Source organism: Miniopterus natalensis, chromosome 2 (genome assembly GCF_054644295.1).
Source record: "Miniopterus natalensis isolate mMinNat1 chromosome 2, mMinNat1.hap1, whole genome shotgun sequence".
NCBI lineage: Eukaryota > Metazoa > Chordata > Mammalia > Chiroptera > Miniopteridae > Miniopterus > Miniopterus natalensis.
Window position 1 is genome coordinate 3239191 of NC_142082.1, and position 25026 is coordinate 3264216.

Genomic DNA, 25026 nt, shown 5'->3' on the forward strand with positions numbered 1-25026 from the left:
CTAGAGTGGGGAGTCTAATAGGAAATCCCTGTATTAAGCTAGAGGCCCCCAAATCTACATAGTGTCTTCTCGATCCATGGGCAAACTAGGGGAAAAAAAATCTCACGTCCACAGGAGATAGCAAGGACATCTGACGTCTCAACATTTGTTCTGGGTGAAAGAAGGAAAGAAATTGCCTCCTTGTGACATCAGAAGAAAGCTCTCGTCCTGGTCTGTGTTCAAAAAATCTGCCTTGTGGTTCAAGCAGGCTTAAATGGTCTGTGTGTGTGGTGTCCTCAGGTGCCTAACACAACAACACACATTTGCTCTAGAGAAATTCATCTGCAATCCACTCAAATACAGTCCCAAGGAAAAAGGCCCGAAGTGCAGTGTCAGAAAGCATCCCATTTCCACTCGGAGGAAAATGCATATGCCGGGTACCATGCTTACAGCGCAGTCTTGCTACACTGAAAAGTGAGGGAAAACCAAGGAGTTACAGTTACATGGATGAATGACAGGGACTGGATGCTGAGTGGACAAAGCAAATTGCACAGGAATGCATAAACATCATTCTGATTACAAGTTCAAAAGCCAGCAAAACTCAACAAAATACTTATAAGGAGCACACATATTCAGCACTCAAAGGAGCTGGAGATACTCTATTTTTAACTGGAGTGCTGGTACACTGGGATCCTTGTTATTGTTATAAAATTTAGATATACACCATAAAAAGTCTTTCAATATTTAAAGGAAACAGCTTCAAATGAGTTTGTAAATGTTAATCCATTGGGAGTAAACTAATTATGTTATTTCTAATTTCAGAAATGCACTACATTTCTGATTACAGATTTCATAAGGTTTCTGCATTATTTGAACATATTTGTTCAACTTACTATATGATGCTTACTGTAATAAATTACTTATGTATATTTTTTTACAACCAATCCTCACAAAAACCTTATGAGAAAGGTCTGGTTTTCTGACTGCAGATGATAAAACTGAGCTTTCTGTGGATATCTCAAACACAGGAAGTGACATTTAAACCACGGGCATACCCAAAACTGCTGTCCCCTTAGTCACTAAGCCATTCTAACCCCACCATAAGTATTAACATGGTTTATTTAGTGAATTCCACTTCTAACCATGATGGAGCTGCTTGTGACAATACAATGCTTCCACTGAGAAGTAGAAAATAGGAGATAAAATTAAAACAACAAAAGCTATTTGGTGCCCAGCTGGGCATGGCTCAGTGGTTGAGCATCAACCTAGGATCCAGGAGATCGAGGTTTGATTCCCGGTCAGGGCACATGCCCGGGTTGCGGGCTTGATCTCCAGCAGGGGACTTGCAGGAGGCAGCCGATCAATGACTCTCTCATCATTGATGTTTCTCTCTCTCTCCCCCTCCCTTCCTCTCTCTGAAATCAATAAAGATATATTTAAAAACAAAAAACAAAACCTATTTGGTGATAGAGCTGTAAGTGACAGCCAAGGCCTTAGTGGCCAAGGTCTTGGATAGAAAAATAATCTCAGAAAGGTGACATTTTGAGAGCTACATTCTCTCCTTAGGTAACATGCCAGTCCCTGGGGGGGTGAGAGGCCAGGATGCAGGCAGAGAACAACAAAGAGTTTTTTTTACAAAGTAAGACTTCTGGCATCTGTTTGCTGGAGGAACAAAGCACTGCAGCTCAGGGCTGCGGAGGAAGTCGGGATTTGAGGGGCTCAGACAGTGGACAGAAGGTAAGATAAGAGAAGCAAGGTGTCATAAAATACCGTGACTAGCATGTTTAAGAAAACAGGAGGCGTGATGAATGATGTCAGAGAAATGGAATGTACTAAAAAAAAAAACAAAGAGAAATTTGACAACTGCAACATGTAATAACTGAAGACAGATCTCTACAGATTGGATTAACAGTATTAGGGCAAAAGAGAGGATCTGTGAACTGGAAGACAGGTCAATAGAACATACTCAGAGGAAACCAGCCTAAGATGGAGACTACACAGAATAGTGACACAGTGACACAGACAGTGAAGAGGTCTAACATCCATTCCATTCTATGACAGAGATCACAAGACAGAAGAAATAATGGTCTAGAAAAAATTTCAGATAAATTAATAAAATCATCAAGCAACAGATTCAAGAATTGCTGTGAACTCCAAGCAGATTAAATACAAAGGGAGCTACCCCTAAAAATATACTAGAACCACTAAAAGCCAACAATAACAATCATTTCTTGTTCAAAGGAGTAATAATATTGACAGTGGAAACAATGAAAATCACAAGATGGGGAAAAAAAATCTTTAAAATATGGAAAGAAAATAAATGCCAATCTACAATACTGTTACCTAGAAAACAGTGAAATGCGAAAACAATTACCCTTTGTAATAGCTTCAAAAATATCAAATACCTAGGTACCCATAAGAAAGATGTATGAAGCCTCTACAGAAAAACTTAAGTTTTTATATAATTGAGAGAAATTATATGAACTCACAGACAGTGGAGAGCAAGGAAGAGCAGCCAGTGAGAAAAAGCGATCCCCACTGCAAATGTGCTAAACTGAGTTATATAATATGTTGTATATTTTCTCTATTGTCTGTGTATTAGAATGCTTTGGCCTGCTAAAGTTAAAAAACCTTTCTCGCCAGGGAATGACTGGCCCTCTGAGGCTTGGAGAGAGGGAAGCAAGCGGCTGATGTGCCCACCAACTCACTGGGAGCCACTCTCCCCTCGCTGGCCCACACGCCCCAGGGCACAGTAGTCCTCTGCCTTAGTGATCCCAAGGCCGTGGGCCAGGCAACGGGAGACCACCCCTGTATCTCAGCCCACGGAAATGACTCAAACTCCCAATCCTGAGCTGTTCACCTTGCCCCTCCTGTCCTTCCCTATGAAACCCCAATAGAGGCTCCAGCCTCGGCTTTCCCCTTGCTCCGCCTGCCCTTCCTGCCTCCTGACCAAACCTTCCCCATGACTCTGTGTGGCACACAGTGACCCCTTCCTGCACCTATACGAGACTTTCTTTTTTTTTTTTTGACACTTTGTTTCCTTGTGCCTCTCTCCTGTCTCCTCTTGTGGCCACACCTGACTGACCATCACATAAAAGAGCACAGAACAAGGAGTTCTGAGAACTGTCCACTGGCTTTCCCACCCCGAGGTCACCGCTGTCTTGTAAAGAGCAGTGTGCTATTCATTTCTAACTAATATGTATTTAGCTAGCAGACATCACATTAATAAATGGATTTAGATGAACTTTAGTCCATCGATGGGTTTTTGATCACAAAACTGAATTGAGGACTCTGCAGGCAAAGGGGGGGACCACGATGGACTCAATGATTCAGACGGGCCCTGAGGAGGGAACCAATGCTTTATTAGGAGCTAACACGAGGCAGCACATCAAATGCACTTACAGTGCTGCAAGATAGACACTATTTTACCCAATTACAGCAAATGGGCTCAGAAACATTAAGATCACACAGCTCCTGAGGTGCAGGGCTACATTCAAATCCAGTTCTGACCCCAAAGTCCACGCTGTTTCAACCACCCTGTGTCTCTCTAACAATAAAACAAAACAGAAGGATTCAAGACACACGCTTGCGTGACCCGGGAATCAACTGTGGACCCCTGTACTTCCTGAAAATGCTGTTTCCCGGCAACCCATGCTAAAGAGACATCAACAAAACACATTCCTACAAAGCTTGAGAAGAGATATCTAATTATTAGAAGGAAGTTATCAGGCAACTTAAAATATATCTGATTGCTATATATGACCTTGGAAACAATAATTACGAAAAACACAACTCAAGTTGGTTCGATGTACAAACTTCCCATTGTATCTGGATCTTACTCCACTCTTCCCATTACTCTGAAAATGTTTTTTAAAAGTTAAAGAGTAGGTTAACTTCCCTCTGCAGTTACCTAAAGACGTCAATCAATATTATTGCTTAAAATTAATAGGCTTTAAAAAAAAATTATACTGGCAAAAATCTTTTCTAAATACACTTAGCAAGTATACTTGGCTACCCTTTCTGTCTCCTTTCAGACTTGGCAAGTCAAGGCCAATGCAAAAGGGTAAATCCTAATATTACCCACACTGTTACTGTGGAAACAGTTTAAGATATTCATCACTGGAATGATTTTCTAAATGTATTTAGCAGGTTTAACTGGCCACATAGGAAGTCTCTTTTCAAACCTGACATGTTATTTCCAGTGGTCTGAACAGGGTACTTCCTCGAGAAAGCAGAATGGAATAAAGTCTCAGTTAAGACTTTCCACACAGAATAAAAATAGCATCTCATACATTTTCACCTTTGAAATTACCTATTTCTATCACGGTGCCCTCTGGACCACCGCCCCTGAAAAATAACTGAGCTCCTGCTTTTGCCACAGGCCTTCCTTGGGTGGGTTTAAGTGAGGAGGATTCAGGGCTCACTAGAAGCTGGCACACACTGCGGCCTGTTAGTAATCTTGGTTTTTGTACCTGGAGCACCCCTCGCCCCTACCATCCAGAGCGGCCCATTCTGCTTTGGTGTCCGAGGCACCCATGGGCTGTTCATTTCTTCTCTCCCTCTCCCTACACAGCACGCTCTCATCCTTCATTCAAATGAAGTGCAAATAACCAAGAAATGTGCAAAATTCACTTTTTTCAAGAAAATGTACTGAAAAAAAGAATCAACACTTGAAATCAAATGCATTTGAACTGCGGACCGTGGACTCGGAAAACATCAGCGTACGTGACAACTGCCCAAGAGGCACGTTCAGACCAATAATTCAAGTGATTAAGGACAAGAGATTCAGTTGCAAGGGAAAAAATTTTCAATAGTATAAACTGGTCAAGTCTTATTAGTGTGTAACATGATGTTAGGGAATCTAGCGAGGTGGAGCTCAGCGTTCAGATACTCTGATCCCAGCTGGTTTCCTCCGTCTTTGAAATGTCTTCTTGTGTCAAATTCCCAGGAAGTTTGAGACATGGTCAACTTACTGAAAAAACTGTGTTTAACGTATATATGATTACACATTTGAATGATAAAATCAACAGGGTAAAATGTTAAGGACGGTGAGGAGCTAACAGAGAAAGGTTTCCACTGGCATCGGAGATGCACTGCATACATTTTCGAGGAGCTTATGCTTGAAGGAATACGCTAGAACACATGCTCCATTTAGTACTGCTTCCTGCACATGACGGGCTGATTTGTACTCTCCGGACTGTCAGGGAAGAATATTCTGGAAATCAATTGCTCCAGCCTCAGGCTAGAGCCAAGACGGACCAGATTTTAACAACTGACATGATGAATGCGCCTTGAGCGTGGGGAGCCCATGGTGGGAATACTGTTCCCCGCAGTCTGACAGCCCGCAGGAGGGGCAATAACGTGGCAGAAGTGAAAGGAAGACCCTCAACCACGGATGGGAGGAAATAAACCCACAGCTCCAAGGGGGAGAAAGGAGCCTTCAGGGAGAAAGCTTGTCAAGTAGAGAATCTTTCATCTCTCTAGGTTACTACAGCCCAGCCTACGGGCTCCAGCTCCAAAATTTTACAGCAGAGGAAAAGAAAATCTAGCTGAAAGAGAAATGTGTTGGGTTTATAAATAAACCATTATTAGAAAAAATTACTTAAACTAAGGTTGTATATCTTGTATTTATTATTTGATGGTGACTTTCCCCCCAAATGTTAACCTTCAGTGTGGAGGAGGGATTGTATACATGTACATTTTGTGTTGGACAGAGCATCAGAAAATCACATTTTTGGAATCGCTGCTAAACATTCCACTGAGTTTGACAACTGCAGTTAGAAGGGTTCACGTGGCATCTGCAGGCTCTTGCTGACAGACGAGAAGATCTGGGTAGATGCGTGTATTCTAGTCCCAGCTGTTTTACATCTGAATTAGCATTCTTTCCTAATTCCCCATCCTGCCACGAGGATGACCATCTTCGGCTCCCAAAGCCTAGAATCCACCACAGCGTTTGAACAGGCCAGGTGTCTGATGATATAAAAATATGATCTCGTTTGCAGTTTTTCCTGTCCATTCTGAGGCTTCTCATCTAACTTTCTCTCTGAATCCTATGGGAATTCTCTTTCTCTCTGTTCTCTCTAGGAACCATTTTCAGAAAATCAGAATTGGTCCGGGGTCACACCCAGGGTATTAACAGTTTTAACAGTAAAAAGGGGCAGAAGGTACAGTCTTCCTAATAAACAGAACTTTTATTTACTTGAAATGTGGCTACTTCTGAACGTTTTTACAAAATAGAAACACGGAATTTTAAAATAGTCCATCAGCTGGCAAAGAATGTTGGATATAAAGATTGTATCCAACTTGGATATTGAATTATTTTAACTCTCGGGGCAACGGATTAAGTGCAATAAATTTAGAAAGGCATACATGCTCACTGGCTGACATTAATAACTATAAAAATGTTAGTCCCCATAGTCTAAAAGTGCTCTTTGGAGAAGTGTAAAGTAAGTTTTTTAATCAGAAGGGATTTTCTGATTTCCAGGGAGGAAATAAAACAGGAAGAAAGGCAGTACCTAGCAGGAAAGCAGTTTTTCCACCAATCCCACCTACATTTTGTCTTGTGTTTCACTGCCCGCAGCTTTCCCTATGGCAACACTCGCTGCAAAGACAGCTGGGAAATCAGTTTTTCTCAACTGACTGCACAAGTCTTCAAACACAGCTTGGTCTCAACCACATCTAAAATTTCCACGGAGCCCTTTGAATCACACTAAGAAAATGAACAGCAACCAGCAGGCCAAGGCAAGACCACAAGCCCAAGACACAACCCGTGATGGGGTCTGTGCCCTGTCTCACTTCCAGGTGTTGCCAAGGTCAAAAGCCCCAGCACAAGGTCAGGGGAACCTGGAGGGTCAGAGAAGCATCGTTTCTGATCCTGACCCCAGCAGACCAAACCTGAGCTGTCTCTTATTAAGTAAAATGTGATGCTACGACCCAATGATTAAGGCAAAAATAGAATATTATTAACATGCACAAGGCTTGGATTTTGTTTTATTTTATTTGGTGTTGTCTTTCTGTATATATCAAATAAACAACTTGGATTTGTTTTCAAATTTCGATGTGTTACCTTTTATAGTATCATTTATCTTTAATTAGTGTTTTAAATGATGGAAAACCCAGTTAGCGTTCTTCATCTCATTCAAAACATTTCACACTCTGATCCTTATTTGGCATGACCAGTAACAGAGAGGCTGCAAACTCACCGACTGTTAAAAGCCACCGCGTGAGCCGAGTAACAGCTTTTTCACTGGCCTAGATGCCAGTTACCTTACGTCTAGCTCTTGTCCATACCCACATCCCATAAAAATTAATAATACTATTATACATATGAAACTTTAAAACATATAAACCGGTGACACCTTGGAATTTTATAGAATTGTTTTCCTCAGATTTTATTTCATAGCTTAAACACTAACACACAGAAGGCAGTGACTACTTGGTGAACAAATGAATAAATGTTATGAAATGACAGACACAGATGTAAAAGTTATTCTGCCACCTGTAAGGTGCCTATTTTATAGTCAGAATGTGCCTATAAATCTAGTTCTTCCACTTATTCTGCTTGAAGTTATAACCAAATTCTAAATAATTCTTCATATCTAATAACTTGGTGTCTTTTCTGTGTACAGTTTAAAATGAAATAGTTGGACTCTGATCACAATGAAAATCACCAACATACTGAACTTGATCAGAATGATACGTAAGTAGGCAAACAACTGGGAGCAGGGGACCTAGGGCTTCCGGACGCTGATGGCCTGGCTGTGGTCAGCGTGCAGCTCGGTTTTCTCTGGGAGACATATTGCTGCTCGTAAACTTGGACGACTAACCATGCTGGAAGGTACAAAGAATGTCTAATGATATTTGCTCACTTTTATAATTGGAAGCCAGAAAGACAACACCAAAAGTAAAGAAAAAACATATTTTAAAAAAAGCAAATAAGTAAAGGACTCCCTCCTAGAAAAGAATGCTACTGGAGGAAAAATTGTTCCTTAAGGTGCCCTGAAAAATAAATAAAGCATTTTCTCTCCAATTAGTGCCAGCAATCCCAAACTATCTATCACCAGGACATCTAGTCTAGTCAAATGGTGATTCAAGTAGGAATTAGCTAATTAAACGATTTTGACCAAATCATCCTTCCCGAGAGCAAGATATTTTGTTGAACAACTGATTATAAGAGCTATTGTAAACTGTATTTATCTCACTGGACAGAGGTCAAGTTTGCATAACTAAACGTGACCCAGGTGTAGCTAACCATCGTCAGTCCCAGCTGCACAGCGTTTGCTCTGAGACACCCTGTGTGCCACCTGCCCAGGAACCCGCCTTCTCAAGTTCCTGGGTGTCTCACTGGCACATCTTCTTCCTGTCCCTGTGTGTCTAAATATGTTCCCCAAACTTTATGAACTCAAATTATAGCAATGAAATAAATTTGACAAATTATTACAAATTCATACATGTTGCCAAAGAATGACTTCCTTCCCCAATACCACAATAAAAACAAAAGTACTGATGAGAGTTTGGAAAAAACACCAGATCTTCTCACTAAATGCACATACCGTATACGCATAGTGTATATTTCTGTGTTTATGGATGCAACATTTGTACTAAGTTTTTCAATCATAAACCAGGTAATATTACAATGATATCGAAGTCACCCTAATTTAAAGCATCATTTATGCATCAAAATAGTGGGAAGATGTATTGAGGGAAAGACTACAAAGTCTGTGGAACCTGATTTTCCAAAAGACTTTAAATTCAAATTTAAATGTGCTCTAAGAAAATCTAATCTCGACCTGAATGCTGGCATTCTCGGTTGGATGACGCTTACATGCTGCAGTGCAGGGTGGTATAAACAATAATTCCTGGCAGTGGTGGACGTAGGTATTTTACAATGAGCAAAAGTTGTTTGAAGTGTGTTTAAAAAGACTTAATTGCAAAATATTATACTAGAGTCAAAAGGTGGAATAAAGAGGAAAAAAAGAAAAATAAATTTATAAAGAGTGTCTGAAATGTTGTCGATGAAAGAGTGTTAGCCCACCCAGCAGCACCCAGGGCATGGCACCAAGTGGGGTGCTTCGCTTTGGAGTGAGCCACCAAGCCCTGCATCAGGGTCTTTTCACCACCTAGGGCGGCCATGGACCCCGAATTCCTGCACTTTTCTGACTGCACACAGGGTGGGACCAGCTCACGTCGGGGGACAGCCACGCACCCATGCAGAAGAAAAATGCTCCCTTTGCATTCAATCAACAAAAATTATAACAGTTTAGCCTCAGAAAAGCAGACACTGTTCTGGAAAAGTCTGAACTTAAATAGGGACAGAAAACAATGCTGCAACGTGCTGCCAGTGAGGTCACACAGCTTCAGCCATCCCGGTGCCGTCAGGTCTGAAAGAAACCCACCGAGACAGGTATGGAAATCATGTTTAGGATCTCCTGGCGACACTGGACTAAAACTCGACAAGTTTTACTTATATACATACTTACCCGGAGCTCTTTCAAGTTCAGGCTAGTGGCAACTGGCTGCTCGGCATTTTACAGAGATACCTAGTGAAACTCGTCTATGACCCACTCACTGAGCAAACTGAACACTCTCGGGCCCCGCACAGCGCAGGGGGAGTTACAGACGGTCCACCTGCCCGGTGCAGGCCCAGCTGGAGCTTCTGAGTGCCTTGGTCTACAGGTTACATTTCAGCTTCTGAACAGAAAGTGTGATCTGCAGGAGTCTAAGTCAGCCTGGGGAGGAACCCCACGTCCAGCCCTAAGAGGGCACAACTGCTGCAATATCTGAGGCCAATGAGGCGTCTGTATATCCCTCCTCCCAGCACACGGAGGGCACAGACAGAGCTGGAACACGGTGAGAATCAACATCAAGGGCAACCTCAATTTTAAAAACTGGCCTATGAAGGCAGAACCGGAATTTCAGGTGTTTTCTGGGGGAGGAAGCTGGAGGGCCCTCAGTGAGACTTGGGCAGTCACACTAACACTGTCCCCAGTTTAAGGTCACAGAAGAGCCTGAAAGGTTAAGTGAGCATGACATGAAAATGTACTATTGACTCTAAATATTTCCACCTTTAACTCCTAACCTAGGCGTCAGGGTGTGCTGTATTCCAGTGCTTACAGGGATGCGACTGCGCTATGCTCATGGGACCCACAGGTGTGTTTTCTGCCAGAGAACAGCAGTGGTCCCAGCCGAGCAGGTCTCTTTGCTGCCAGTGTGGGAGGAAAAAAATATGTCATTTGAACTATAGTTTATGACATCATTATTTGTTTAATCAGTATGCCATAAAGAGGCTTCAAGTGACCCAATTTTAAGGGAGATGGTCATGACCCAGGAATAACGTGGGCCTTGATAACACTCTAATCTGGCATGGGTTGGTGGGTGGGCGGATGGGTGGGTAGATGGATAGGTGGATAGGTGGATGGGTGGATGGATGTGTGGGTGGGTGGGTGAGTGGATGGATGGATGGATGGGTGGATGGGTGGATGGACGGTAGATGGATGGATGGACTGGTGGGTGGAAGGATGGATGGATGGATGGATGGATGGATGGATGGATGGATGGATGGATGGACGAACGGACTGGTGGGTGGATGGATGGATGGATGGATGGATGGATGGATGGATGGATGGATGGACGAACGGACTGGTGGGTGGATGGATGGATGGATGGATGGATGGATGGATGGATGGATGGATGGATGGATGGATGGATGGACGAACGGACTGGTGGGTGGATGGATGGATGGATGGATGGATGCGTGGATGAGTGGGTGGGTGGGTGGGCACCAAAATTAAGAGAAAGACCCAGGGTTCAAAGAGAACAAACAACGAATCCCTAGCATCCCAAAACTAAAATCTGGCTCTGAGACAAAATAGTTTGTTTTTTAGGGAAGTCTTAAATATTACGGCCCGTAAGCCAACATGAACCTAAATAAGTGTTCCATTTTTCAAAACTGAAAGTTGGAAGAGGGCTTTGGAAAGATAAAGTAACTAAATACACACAACAGACACAAACAGAAGGAATTAAAAATATTCCGTGTGGGCAACGGTATTGCAGTAAAGTAATCGGCGGTGGTCGAAAGCAGCCTCGCATCTGGTGTTGGATATTCAGTGGCCATTTCCAGGGAATGCGAAGTGTGAGGAAACGATTCCGTTTCGGGTTTATGAGGCTCCAGCTCAGGTTCCTGGCCCCTCTGTGCTCACTCCAGGTGAAAGCAAGTCAAGGCTGTTCTCTTTTTTCCCAATGCCACCCCAATAAATTCCATAAAAATTTTAAAAATAAACAAAACTATAAAAAGAAAGGCCATTTTCTTAAAGATTTCAGTCTGATTAAATTTACCAGACTTACCCACTCTCTCGTGTGTGGGGGATGGAGACTGAAGGAAGAAAAGACCCCACTGAAGCGTCAATGAAGACAAGAGGACACTGTATTCTTGAGAAAAGGTTATAGGGCGTGACCAACACACTAATTATTTCTGCCATTTCAGAAAAAGGCACTGAAGCTTTGAACACTGGTTGGCGGAGGCGGCGCTAAGCAGTCAGCTTCCTCAACTCCGGCCAGTTCCCAGGAGGAGGGAGTGTGGCTGTGGCAGTGTCGCCCCCCACAGGCAAGAATCTCCCCAACAACCGCGACGGCAGAGTGTTTTTTTTTTTTTTTTGCGGGGGGGGGGGAATAGAAGGGAGTAGGGAGGAGTGGAATTGGTTATCCTTTCTAAGTATTTTAGCAAGTTGGAAGAAAAAGATATTATTAATTTACTGGCAAAGAGAACCACCCAACGAAGTCAGCTGTTGGGAGCACATGAGAGCCCTCAAGTACCCAGACCTCCCCCAGGAGTAAGGGGTTCTCAGGACGGCACAGGCCACGCTGGCAGAGCACCCACGGGGAGCACAGCCCCACAGCTGCCCCCACATTTACACCGCTTCAACTCTCGCATAAGACATCCTACCACTACAGTTTCACCGGCCTGGCCTCGCCTTGGGATGTGTTTATTGATTTTAGAGAGAGAGTAAGGGAGGGAGAGGCCAAGGGAGAGAAACATCCATTGGTTGCCTCCCATATGCGCTCCAACTGGGGATCAAGCCCGCAACTTAGTTATGGGCCCTGCCAGGGAATCGAACCCGCAACCTTTCTGGTGTGCGGGGTTGATGCTCCAACCAACTGAGCCACCCGGCTGGGGCTACCATTACATTTCCTTATATTTTATTCGGTGAAAGTATGTCTTCACCTTTTAGGTATCCTGGGGTGATTTCACTGTACATTTGGGATGCATGTTTGGATTGTTTCCTGTGCCAGTTAATAATATAAAGATTTGAGACACTTACACATTCAAGTAGCAGCATTAGCCTGTTTCTCTAACAGAGATTTAAACTTGCCCGCATTTAAGCTCCGTCAGTATTCAGGATGAGTCCATGTGACATTACACAGCATTTTAAAAATCCCGTGTGTCCCAAGTCCTTTTTGCCCAACAACTTAAGCGCCTCAGGGATGGTCACCATCCCCTTGTCCTCGGTGGACTAGGCCAGGGTTGTCATCCTCCAGGACAGATGCAAACCCAGGCACCTGGGAGAGGTGGGAACAAACTAAATGCAGAACAATACAAGGCCTCCTCACACGGAGCGATCCCACACACAGGATCCCCCAACTCTCAAAATCAAACATCAATATTACATCCTGCTTCCATATTCTAGAAATCCAGACATGGTCAGGAAGCTTGTACTACAAAGCATGTAGGACACAGGATGGTGCTGGCGAATCCCTCTGAAGGGTGTCACAGTTACTCCGTAAGCCTGGGACACTGCTCATGTCTCCATGGCTTCTCTGAGGGGGAAGCCTCTCTGTCTGGCCAGAGCGGGCAGAATGCCGCTGCGTGCCAGTCACAGCTCTAGGGGACACTTACGTTCTGTTCTCAATTCCTCAAAACACCCCGATGAGGTAGGCATTAGTTACTGTCTTCATTTTATATATAAAGAAGCACAGAGAGGGTAAGTAACTTGCCCAAGGCCACACAGGTAGTAGGTGACAAAAGCCGGACCTGAAATCACACAGCCAGGATGCGAATCCTGAAAGTCCTGCTCCAGAGCCTGTGCTCCCACCCACTGCCCTGTCTACTGAACAGGTAGGTCACAAAAGCAGGTGACAGCTTCATGACTGGGACGAGCAGGGATCTAGGCACCTGGGAGGAAGGCAGAGCAGAGCGCCCCCGCCACGGGGCCCGGGGTCGCAGGAGAGCGAGCTTCGTCTCCAGCCTCCGCCTCTTCCGAGTGAGGCGTCGCTACTGCACAAACGTGGAGCCACGCTGGGGGCCACACCGTGAGGGCAGATGCGTTACAACACAGAAACTGCAAACCGCACCTTTCTGACCCGCTCCAAGATCTGTGGCCTCCCCACCTGTCCAGACAGGACAGTACTGAGGTTGAACGTGCTGAGATGTCAGCCTTTTCGACTCTGAAGTGTTATTCACACAAAGCTGCACGTCTGGGAACTTCCTCTTTAGTGTGTTCGTTTTCTAATAGGTGTCTTTTGAATCTGAGTGAATTTTTCTGCCACATTAAAAAAATTATACCAGCAGCTACAATTAATTATACTATTTATTCGATGGCTCCTTTCTGCCCTCTTCCAGTCTTACTGTTAGCGAGAATATTTGTATGTGTATTTGCAAAAGAAGAAACTGCTAGGACATTTTAGGGCTGCCTCTCTTTTTGCTTAATAGCCAGCTGACCTATAAGCAAGTGTATAAACTATGAAGAGCCTAATCTCATACACTCTGAGATATTCTCTTTTAATGGATTGTCTAAAAATATTAAGCTAGGAAAACACATAAGCCCTGGTTAGCTGTTTCAAGAGCCATTAAGAAGTATGTGTGTGTGTGTGTGTGTATGGGATTGTGAGTGTGAATGTGTATGTGACTGTGAATGTGTTTGTGTGTGTGACTGTGTATGTGTGAATGTGTGTGATTGTGGGAGTGTGAATGTTTGTGTGAATGTGACTATGTTTGAGTGTATGTGTGTGGGGGGGATTTTGTGTGTGTGACTGTGTGAGTGTGTTTGTGTGTGAATGTGTTTGTGTGTGTGTGTATGGGATTGTGAGTGTGAATGTGTATGTGACTGTGTGAATGTGTTTGTGTCTGAGTGTATGTGTGTGTGTGGGATTGTGTGTGTGTGACTCTGTGAGTGTATGTATGGATGTGATTATGAGTGTGAGTCTGAATGTGTGTAACTGTGACTGTGTGTGAGTGTATGCGTATGAGTTTGTGTATATGTGTGTATGTGTGTGGGATTGTGTCAGTGTGCGTATGTGTGAGTGTGAATGTGTGGCTACGGCTGTGTGTGTGTGTGTGTGTGTCTGAGCACGACCACTGTTTACCCTGCTCTGTGTGGAATGTGAGCCATAACGGCAAAGATGCCTGCTATTAATATTCTTTATAAATGTTTCCAGACAGTAGGGTGATGGGTGTTTGCATGAGTCAGAAGGACTGTCACTGTCAACATCAGAAACCAGGAGCCTAGGGAGGGCTCAGGAACATATGCGGGTGCCACCAAATGGAGGAGCCCAGTCACTGTGGACACTCAGAGAGGCTGCAGCTGAAACCGGCTTTCGGAAGCATTGGGCCAGCTTCTGACCGGCTTGTGTAGACGCATCTGCACAACGAAGCCAGAAGAAGCCCCTCCCGACAGCATTCTCAGCATCTCATTGGAGAATTTCAGAGGCTCCTGTTGCGTAGGTCCTGCCCTTGGGGTCTTCCGCAATGTCCCCCCATTTACCTTGACGCCCCGCTCCTGGTCCCTGGGCAGTGACATCACCACCTCCGGACTCTGCTCTCACCCTTCAACTTCTGAAAGGCCCTCCCGCCCTGGTGTCTGTGACCTGCAGCTACTCGGCTTTCCATCTTCCCGCCTTGCCCCCGCTGGCCCCGGCTGGCCCACACTGGCCCCCGCTGGCCCACGCTGGCCCACACTGGCCCCCGCTGGCCCACACTGGCCCACGCTGGCCCCCGCTGGCCCCCGCTGGCCCCCGCTGGCCCCCGCTGGCCCCCGCTGGCCCCCGCTGGCCCACACTGGCCCACACTGGCCCCCGCTGGCCCCCGCTGGCCCACCGGGCCCAGGCAACCCCAGCAGCCTGGCCGACGGCTCTGGGGAAACCAGGAGACTTACAACATCTCTGCTACGTCAGCCTTTAGAGGGTAGCTCATCTCTGGTGTTCTAAGGAGTACGTTTCCTGTTTCTGAAAAACAGTGATGTGCTTGTTGTGACAGGACTCCCTCCCGCCACATTTTCTGAATCACCTAGTGCCTTGTCATTTCCTGCCCAGCACTGAAGCTCCCGCTAGTGAGAACGACTGAACTGGCCCGGCATGGACAGACTGGAACAGGAGGCTTCGGACCTGAAGGTTCATACACCAGGTACTAACGGGGAAGAGGGAGTTAGTGTCCACAGTCTCCTTCTGGGTCCCTCGATTTCCCTTCCAGGTAGTCAGGGGGCAGCCAGGTGACCCAGGACAGCCTTTGCCAACAGGCTCTGCAGTCCCTCGGCCTTGGGACCTCCTGAACTCCAGTCCCAGAAGCCTCTGGGAAACCCAGTGCATCCCAGATACCCACTGAGACGGGCACCTCAGTACTCACCCTGCCCCTCAGCGTCTACGGCAGCACCTCAAATAAATACCTCACTATCTCTTTACCCAAGTCAGGCTTAGAGAATGAATGAAGACTATGGACAGCTGTGTCAGATCAGAGCCGGGTGACAGAGCCAAATAACTTAGGTAAATGAGCCTTAGGATTCCAGGGCTGCAGAGAAGGAACCGGGGGTTCCTTCCAGCAGTGGGGCCCCAGGGCACAGCCAGCACAGGGCACGGCAGGAAGCCACCAGCGGAGGGTGTTAGGGCAGCGATTTGACGGACTGTTGGTGGGTGGTAACAAAGCCAAACGAGCCACAACCTCTTCTCTCTAATTAAAGCTACAAACTCTGATCGAAGTCAGTCAACTCAGGACAGGCACCCCCCGAGTAATTCCTGTGAGTAAATTTTAGGAGAAACCATTACTCAGACAAATCTAAACTAGCCATGGCATTTAGAATCACACTGTAAATAAGACGAGCAATCACGTCTTGGAGCTCTCTGCTCCATCGGTTTAATGTGACGTGTCAAAGATGCCTTAATTCACGGTGGATACCAATTCCAAGCTACAGATCCACGTCCTGCGACACAGCGTGGGCGGCTGTGGGATTTGTGGAGCGTGTTTCTACCCGGATGACTGTCACCCGCAGGCGAAAGGTGACACAGCAGAGGCTTGGAGTGGGAAGACGTGCCAACAAACGTTCTTTCCCAGCCCAGTGAAAGGTGACTGGGCACCGGCACGATCACAGTCCTTCGCTGCAGTTACATGCGTGCAGCCGGGGAAAGCTGCCGACTTGTCAGGGCTTCCAGCTAGGCCCTGCCCTGCAGCTTTCCCTGCATCACTGAGGACAAGGCCTTTCGTGACCTACCTTTCGTCACAGGGGCACCACATGCAAACCGGGGGGAGAGTCCAAGCTTATCTCAGATTGTTCTGCTGAAGGGAACCGGGAGGTTAATAGATGGAGCAGGAGCCACCCCTGCATGGTCAGACTTCTCCCCACCTTCACGCGGCTACAGGTCGAGGGAGGGAAGGAGGGCGGGTCACGGGTCTTCCCCCAAACCTGCAGCCCAAGTCCATCAGCACGCTTCTCTAAAATGGATGCTGCAAAAGCGTTTTAGAAGAAAAAAAAAGCTGTATTCTTGCTCCTGGGTAAGTCACTGGAGTCCGGGTTCGCTGTCTTTAATGCAATGTGAGGTGTCTGTCCCATGGGGGTGCAGGGACAAAGGAAAGTCAACCTGTGACATGCTTAGCACAGGGCAAGGCACACACGGTGCTCAGGGTGCTGCAGACGTAACGTAATTATCACGCAAACACCTTCTCTCATGTACGAAGGTATCTATGGTCTCTAGAGGTGACCTGAACCTGTGAAGTCCCCTCCAGCTGCCGGAGGGGACTGTGCTAGGGGCCCAGGGAACACATCCCTCGCACACCAGCTCCTGTGTCCCAGAGCATCCACGTGGGAACTAGGAAACGGCAGGTGGGAGCCAAGCTGACAACAAGGTCAAGATTCCCCTCTCCAGATCCCCGGACCTGGAAAACCAGGGAACTCTTCCAGTCCACCACCCTCCACCCTCCTCAGCTCGATGTAGAAGGAACAGGACACCCACCGATGAGCCACCGAGACCAGTAACACGCTGCTCCCGGTACCGCAGTTTTGATGACAACCATCCCGCGAGCGAATGGCTGCCAGGAAGGTGTCCAGGGTTCAGGAGAAAGGACACAAAGCAGCAGCACCAAAGTGAAAGATGGGCTGAGCTCTGTGTCCACAGCCGCCAGTCCCCAGCATCGTTCAGAGTCGGGGTCAGACCTCTCTCAGGCGACAGGGGGATGAAGCACCTGATCCTACCCTCTAAGGGAAACGGTCAAGAGCCACCGCGGACTTGCCATGAAAGCACCCGCTGCCCGGGGACAGGGGACAAGAACCCAGTCCTTTGGTCACACCATCGCCGCCCTCCTCGGAAAGGCCTGTTGGGGAGACTCCGAGCCTCTCACGTGGATCGTGCAGAGCGAGCGGAGGAGGGGAAGGGCCTTCGAAGGTCTCCGCTCCCACAAACCGCGCGTTTCCCCAACAGGAACCCCCTTCCCGAAGACTGACGGCGGCTGCCAGGAGTATGGGGCTTGAAGCACGTCCCAGACCCGGCCTGGGTACAGCAGCGCCAGGCTCGGGGGCGCTGCGGCTAAGGGCGGAGCCTCACGGGCACGTCGGGGCCCATCTCACTTGGACATTCACCTTCTCGTTTCCAGTGCCGGGGAATGGGGTGCGCACACTGTCACCGTTCCTTTAGGGACTCTAACGAGACTTGTCAAATGCTTAAGTACTTTTGGTATATTATGCAGCTTAAGTCCAGCTGATCCTAGACAACAATTTCCCTTTAATGCGATGGAATTTGCAAAGCTTAACGCGCTTCTCCAAAGATTCCTCAGTTTAGTGAAATCTTAAGGGCTCTGTGGAATAACACCTGCACTATCCGCCATCCTCCACGGAAACCAGTCTCTTCTCTCTCCGAAACGCCCTAACCCGACAAGCAGGGGCGACGCTGTCCTAGGACCGTCACGCGGACGTCCAGGTGATTGCTCCCACCCCACTTCCTCTCAGCCAGTCCCCAGAGCGACAGGCTCGCCCTCCCACAGTGTTTTCTTCTGGTCTCTGCTCCCGCTGGGCTCTGACTATCCACTGCTTCCCTTCTGAGCTATTGCTGTGGCATCGTAACTAGACCCCCCACCCCCACAGCAAAGGTCCTGACCACCCGCCGACCCCACACGATTCCCGCAGCCCCCTCACTGGCTGTCTTCCCGATGCTCAGGTCACACACAGCCAGCCCTCCACGCCCCCCAGCGACACTGGCCACGTACAGCGGATCCCATCCAACTCTACAAACATGTTCTTAGTGAAGAGCCTCCACTCTCACCCTACAGAACCCCTCAGCGTGTCCGCCGTCTCACCTTCTCTCCCATCCAAGGCCAGAAACGTCTGTCTGATGGGGTCATCTGCTGGAAATGCTCATTCAAGGCACAGCTCAGGCTCTGCCTGTGTCCGGGCACCTGGGGCAGCTGGGCCTCACGGATGACTCTCTCGCACAAACTTCAGGACCCAGACGAAGCTGGTTCCATTCCCCTGATATCTCACTGAAGTTTTGTGCTTAAGCCCCTTGTGGTTTTTTTTTCTACCTGAGTTGTGAGCTCCCTGAAGAGAGAAAAAATGGCTTCTGTGTCTTAAGATGCTCCATGCCTAACAGCTTCCCCTGCAAACTCAACAGTTATATAGTGAAGATCATAAAACCAATGAAGTTAACCGTTGCTGCATGCCACAGATCGGCGAGTCTGAAACCGTCACTGCGCACGAGGACGACTTAGGATGCTAGTTAAAACAGCATCCTCCTAGACCCAAGCCCACGGGTGTGATGGATGTCAGGTAAAAAGAAAACCGATTCAAGACCCCGAAGGAATTCTGCCGCAGTTGGCACACAGATGGTATTTTGAAAAACATCACTACTGATGAATGTGAGAAAGGAAATAAAATGAAACAAGTGTAAAAGTAGGCAGAGTTGTAAACGATGGAGGAAGGCAATCTGGCTTGTTGCAAACCAGCCGTCATTATTACGAAGCTTTTTGTGATGTTTACCATAAACTATGTGTGCTTTTATTATAGAAACTAAAAAGAGCTATTCTCGTGAAAGCAACTGATGGTCCTATTAAGTTAATCTACTTTTTTGCACTTAACTGTACATGTAGGAATATTTGAAGCTATTTGTGTAAAACAGAAAATAAGACGCTATATTCGTTCACTCACTATTTCATCTCCTGCATTACTCACTCAGTGGACACAGACTGTAAGTCTTATGTTGAGCTTGATCTGTAACATAGGCATTTGCACCATAAAATATGCTCTCCTTGCATTTATTACTCTAAAAACACATAAGGATCTAGGTATTTATGCTCCCAGTCCAACCCACTTTATGGAAAAAAGTTCCATAAGTATATTTCATGTGATGTAATTCTTCCTTTTTTGTTGTTTCTGTGAACCAACTTTTCTCTTAAAATCCATGTTCGGCCCTGGCCGGTGTGGCTGAGTTGGTTGAGTGTCATCCCATGTACTGAAAGGTCAGTGGTCCGATTCCCAGTCAGGGCACATGCCTGGTTCACTGGGGTAGGGGGCCTGCAGGAGGCTGCCGATCAATGTTTCTCTCTGATGTTTCTCTCTCCCCTCTCCCTTCCTCTTTCTAAAATCAATAAAAACATATTATTAAAGCAACAACAAATAAAATCAAAGGTCTCAACTCCAACCAGCCAGAGTAAACTCTACCTTATCTCATGATGGCACATGATTGTAGGTAGCAACCTAGCGTGTTTTCTAGCTTTTGCAGTTTTCTTTCATGGGATGATAATTTTAAATATTTCCTCTTTTTCCCCCATCATGCAACACTCTGTCAGCCTTACTTTTCTGATGTTGTCTTGGTTACACATTAACATCCTTCAGAGAAATACTTCAGGATTTTTGAGTAAGTCTTACAACCAGGGATCACTAGAAAGAGGAACCTAACAAATTCTAATTTAAGTGGAGGAACATGGATATCTTGTTTCCATTTGTGATTTTGTCTCCAATTTTTTGTATGGCTTTGGGGGTGGGGTGAAGGACTGGATGGCTAACCTTGATTCATAGCTTGTGAGCTGTTTTGTATTTAAAATTTTTTTTTTAAAAAAAGCTTTCTAAGTGTCAATTACCAAAAAATTGCCTTTATTGGAGATTATGTATAGTTAGCACCTTCTATTGACCTTCTGAAATCTCTTCTTGGGGCTTAGGTACTTCACAGAAAATTATCAGCTCCTCCCTAGGGCTTAAGTCTACAGGAGGCAACTGTTTAGGCCACGAGGGGGAGACCGGGAGTGTGGGCCACGCCTGTGGGCAGTTCCCCATCAGGGACACAGGACACACGCCCTGTCCAGCCTCTACTCAACTACTGTTACTCGGAATAATACACCGCCTTGTGGCCCGCGGAGCTCAGAGACTTCAAGTTCTGTTTCATCACATTGAAAAGAGCCCAGGCTGGGCACAGAGTATATCAACCCATATCCACGGCACAGAACACAAAGGGTGGTCAAGCGTGGAAAGCAAACAGAAAGGCATGAAGATTTTCATGACCAAGGGGGAAACTGATTGCATCGCCGATGAAGCCAGATTTGAACATTAAAAATAAATTACCTTTCACAGCCCAGCGGCACCTATACATCACACGCAGGCAGGCAGGCACACACCTGCGCCCTCCTTCAGGAGGGTCCCAGCGGGGTCCCACCTTCCTGGGGGCGCTTAGCTTACCCTGCGCCCTTCCCATGTTACCTCCTGCTCCGCACTGTCTGCACCGAGTGGGCACCTTAGTCAAGGCTCTGGTGGTCGGACTTGGCAGAAACAGAAAGTGAAACCAGGGGACGTGCCAGTGGGTGCCCTGCTACACCCTGGTGGCATTTAATTGGTGGGAAGGCGGTTTAACTTCTAAGCTTTCCGTGCCTGTTCATCACGCAGCTCCCCGCTGCCAGCTTCTCCTCTGGCCCCGGGACGCGAGCCGTGCGCTCCGGGCCGGGCAGGGGACCGGTGCGGGGAGGGAGCCTTCCCGCAGCTCCAGCTGGAGCGGGAGCCGGACGGGGCTGCGGGGGCACCGCCTTAGGTCGGACCCCAGCCGTCCGGCGAAAACGCAGCCTCTGGGGGAGGCGCGAGAGCAGGCAGACGCACAGCTCCCGCTGCACACCAGGACCTCTCAGGAGCCTCTTGGCAACATTGTTTTAGGCAAAGAGTTACAATGTTGCTTATTCAAAACAAAACAAAACAAAACAAAACAAAACAAAACCCACCTTACTTTTCAGAATATTACGACCAGGTTTCAGAAATGCAGAGCTTATGAAGTTGGAAAGTCACGCCCGGCCGTGATCCACAGCCGTCGCGGGGCGCCTGGCGCTGGACCCGTTTCCCGCGGTGACTCTGAAGTCCTGCGCCCCCCATCCAGCCCGCACCGACTCCTCTCCTTTCCCTAAGGCTGCGCCCCCAGGCCCGGGCTGCGCGGGGGAAACAAGCCGCGGGGGCTGTGTCCCGGCCCCAGGGCTGAGTGACTCCCCCTAACCTGCCGGGGAGAAAAGCGCCCCGGACGCCAGTGAAGCCGGCTCCCCGGAGCTGCGCCCCCCGCGCAGGTTCAGGGCGCCCCGGGCGCAGGTTCCCGACGCCTGTCACCCTCCGGCCCGCTCCCGGGCCCTGCGCCGGGGCACCTCGCCTCCCTCCGCGGCAACAACTTTCAGTGAGAACAGAAGGAAACTTTCCTCCCCAGGAGCGTGCAGCCCGCTCGCAAAGTCTGGGTCCGGCGGACACAAGGTGACACACGAACGCACGGGGGGGTCTCGGTCCCCCCGCCGCCCAGCCCGCGCGCGACCCGCACCCACCTTGACCTCGCCCGCGTCGGGCTCCGCGTCCGAGAAGCCGGGTCCCGACTCGAAGGCGGCGGCGGCGGGCGCGTGGCGCGGGCCCGGGAGCAGCGCGGCGGCGAGCAGGGAGCACGCCAGCGACAGGGCGCGCAGCCGGCGCATGGTGGCCCGGCCGGGGCGCGGCGGCCCGCTGCTCGCCTCCGCGCGCCCGAGAGCCCCGCGCTGAGCCCGAGGGCGGGCGGCGGGCGGCCTTCCCGACGTGCGCGGCGCCGTCCAGCCGGCGCGGGCGGGCGGGTGGCCGCGGGGTCAGGCGGCAGCCTCACAGGAAACCGGACATCCGAGCTCCCCGCGCGCGCTCGGGCCGGGGCCGGGGCCGGGGCCGGGCCGGCGAGGGGAGGCCGGGCGAGCGCGGACGGCGGCGCGGCGCGCGCGGCTGCTGGTGCTCTTTGGAAAGAGGGGGGCCAGGCCGAAAGCCCCCGCGATGTTCGGCGCCTCCAACCCCCGCGGGCCCGCGTCCCCTCTCCCCGCCCTTCCCAGGAGTGGAGCGCGCCGGGTGGCCGCGGCGGGCGCGGGGCGCGGGGCGCGGGCGGCGAGGCCGGGAGCGCGGCGGCGGCGCGGCGGGCGCGGGGCAGGGCATGGCTGACGCGCCCTCTGCCTGCGCTTATGTGAGAGAAAGGCCGAGGGAGGGAGCGTGCCGGGCCGGCCGCCCTCCCCTGCGCTCGCCCCGCGGCGCGCTCCCCGGCCCCGGCGCCCGCCCGCGCCCCGCCTCCCCCCGCGCGCCCTCCGTCCAGCCCTCCCCCGGGGCCCGGGGCGCGGAGCCGGGGCGGCCCCAGGGGTGGCGGGCTGCGGGCTGCGGGCGGGCGCGGGGGCCGGGACCGCGCCGGGCAGCGTGGCCGCGGGAGAAAGCGCCTGGCGGGCAGGAGGGGCCCTTTGTCCCGAGCGCCCGGCGCCGTCCGACTCCCGCGCGCGTGGCCCGCTGCGCCCCGCTCAGGGTTTGCAAGAGCCCCGGAGTGCTACGTGGTCCCGGAGAAAGCCATCGCGACGGCGGGGACCCCTCCCGGCCCCGGCCCCGGCCCCGGCCCCGGCCCCGGCCCCGGCCCCGGACCGGCCCCTCTGTCCCTGGGGCTGGTAACGCCGTGTGGCCGGTGAGCCAGCACCGAGGAGCCGTCTGCGCGCCGCCGGGCACTGGGCTGCAGGCTGATGACCCCTTGGGAATCCCAACTTCTGGCCAGAGTCCTCATGGGCAGTAGAGACACAGGGTCACTTTCTGCAAGAGGTTCGGTTTAAGGGAGAAAGGGGCTGATAGAGGCTGGACACGTGGTCAGCTGCCCAGAGAAGTGACTGCACCTCCCCACAGGACAGCCCCCCGGCCTGCATGGTGCTGGCCCCCGCGGTCTCCCTCCGGGGGACCCAGGGCACAGGCTTCACAGAGCCAAGGGGAGGGTTTCAACAGGGTGCGGAGGCCAAAAGGCTCGCTGTCTCTACCCAGCTACTTTTAGAAACGCAGGTCAGGAAAGCGTAGATGGAGACGTTCTTAATCTGATTCAGCTCTACACATTCTGAAACTCCCCTCAGGCCTCGTTTACTTGAAGGCTTAAATACCTCCAGGGGCCGGGCCTGTCCTTTCCCTTCGCTGATGGCCAAGGTTGCTGAACAGCCGGCCTCTCCTTTCACTTCTCCATTGCCTTCGACTTCTGCACTTGCCACGATAAACCTACTCTAACGTCCGTGTGTGATTCTTCAAGTATTTTCAAAAACACGTTGTGTTCTCCCTGTGCGAGCTTTCCTCCCAGCGGAGCAGCTCTCCCTGCGGCAACTCCTAGCTCCCTCACCAGCCCTGATCTCATTTGAACTTTTTCACTTAGCACGCGGTCCACAAGAAGACTCCGTCCTCAAGGTGACCCAGCAAGCGCCAGAAAGGGTCTTCCGCGTCCAGACCTTAATGCGTCTGTTGACGCAGCCTCCTCGGTTGAGTTTATTTCCCGGCAGCCGAGCCACAGGGTTGACCCACATTGCACTTAAAATCCACTGCGTTTCCCAGTGCTTCACGTGCCCTGCTGTTCAGTCGCGTCGGCATTGCTTGCCCTGCGTGAGCGAAGTTGGTCGGCTGTGCCCGAGAGTTGAGCTCTGGCGTTTGCCGTTGTTAAATCTGTCCTCTGAGAGTCACTCCGTCCTCAGCGTGCTGGGATGAGTTGGGATGCGGCGCCTGTCTGCGTGTTAGTTCTCTTGCCGTCTTTCGGTTACAGGCACATTTGACCGCTTTGCCATATCGTCCTCAGTACTGATAAAGGGAAGAGCTAAGGACTCGCTGGGGAAGGATTTAAGTAGAAGCTGAGCTTCTTTGTAACCATTGCCTGACTCCGCGTTTCTCAGCTTTGATTACTTGGAATGCCTAACGGAGATTTCAGGGGATTAAGAAGTATAAATTAGCGGCTTCAAAATAGTCACGGGGCTGTGAAGTACGGCACAGGGTCAGTAATATTTAAAAACTATGTGTGGTGTTGGGTGGTACTAGACTGAGCGTGGGGTCCCTTCGTACGTTATATAAGTGTCTGACCAGAATGCTGTACACCTGAAACTAATAAATGTTGAATGCCAACTGTAATTGAAAACACACGCACACATCAGAGATTCTGGTTTGATTGGTCTGGGGCAGTTGGCAGGGTCCTAATAGGCAACCAAGTTGAGAATCTCAGGCATTTCCAGTGCTCACGAGGCCTAGCATAGTGTCAAGACTGCAAAGTCATCAGAATCCAAATGCATCGGGAGGGGACGGAGGGGTGGGGCAGGTAGGAGAGGGTCTGTGGGGGACAAATGGTGAAGGAAGGAGACTCGTCTTGGGGTGTGAACACACCATACAGTAGGCAGATGATATGTTATAGAATCGTACCCCTGAAATCTATATAATTTTATTAACCAATGTCATCCCAAGAAATTCAATAAAAAATGTATCGAAAATATGTACTAATTTTTTTTGAAATACAGCGGTAAGCACATCCAGACTCTTTCATTCCTCTCAAACAGGTTATGTTCCTCCT

At 49.4% G+C, this 25026-nt stretch overlaps 1 protein-coding gene across 1 annotated transcript in view; it reads right to left on the bottom strand.

Annotated features, from left to right (window-relative positions):
• The window catches only part of VEGFC (vascular endothelial growth factor C), a 72511-nt gene extending 50361 nt beyond the window's left edge, over window positions 1-22150 (bottom strand). The window contains exon 1 of the mRNA XM_087813561.1: window positions 22007-22150. Within this exon, the coding sequence (XP_087669687.1) occupies window positions 22007-22150 (144 nt within the window). The remainder of the gene's footprint in view (window positions 1-22006) is intronic.
• Window positions 22151-25026: the final 2876 nt, after the last annotated feature.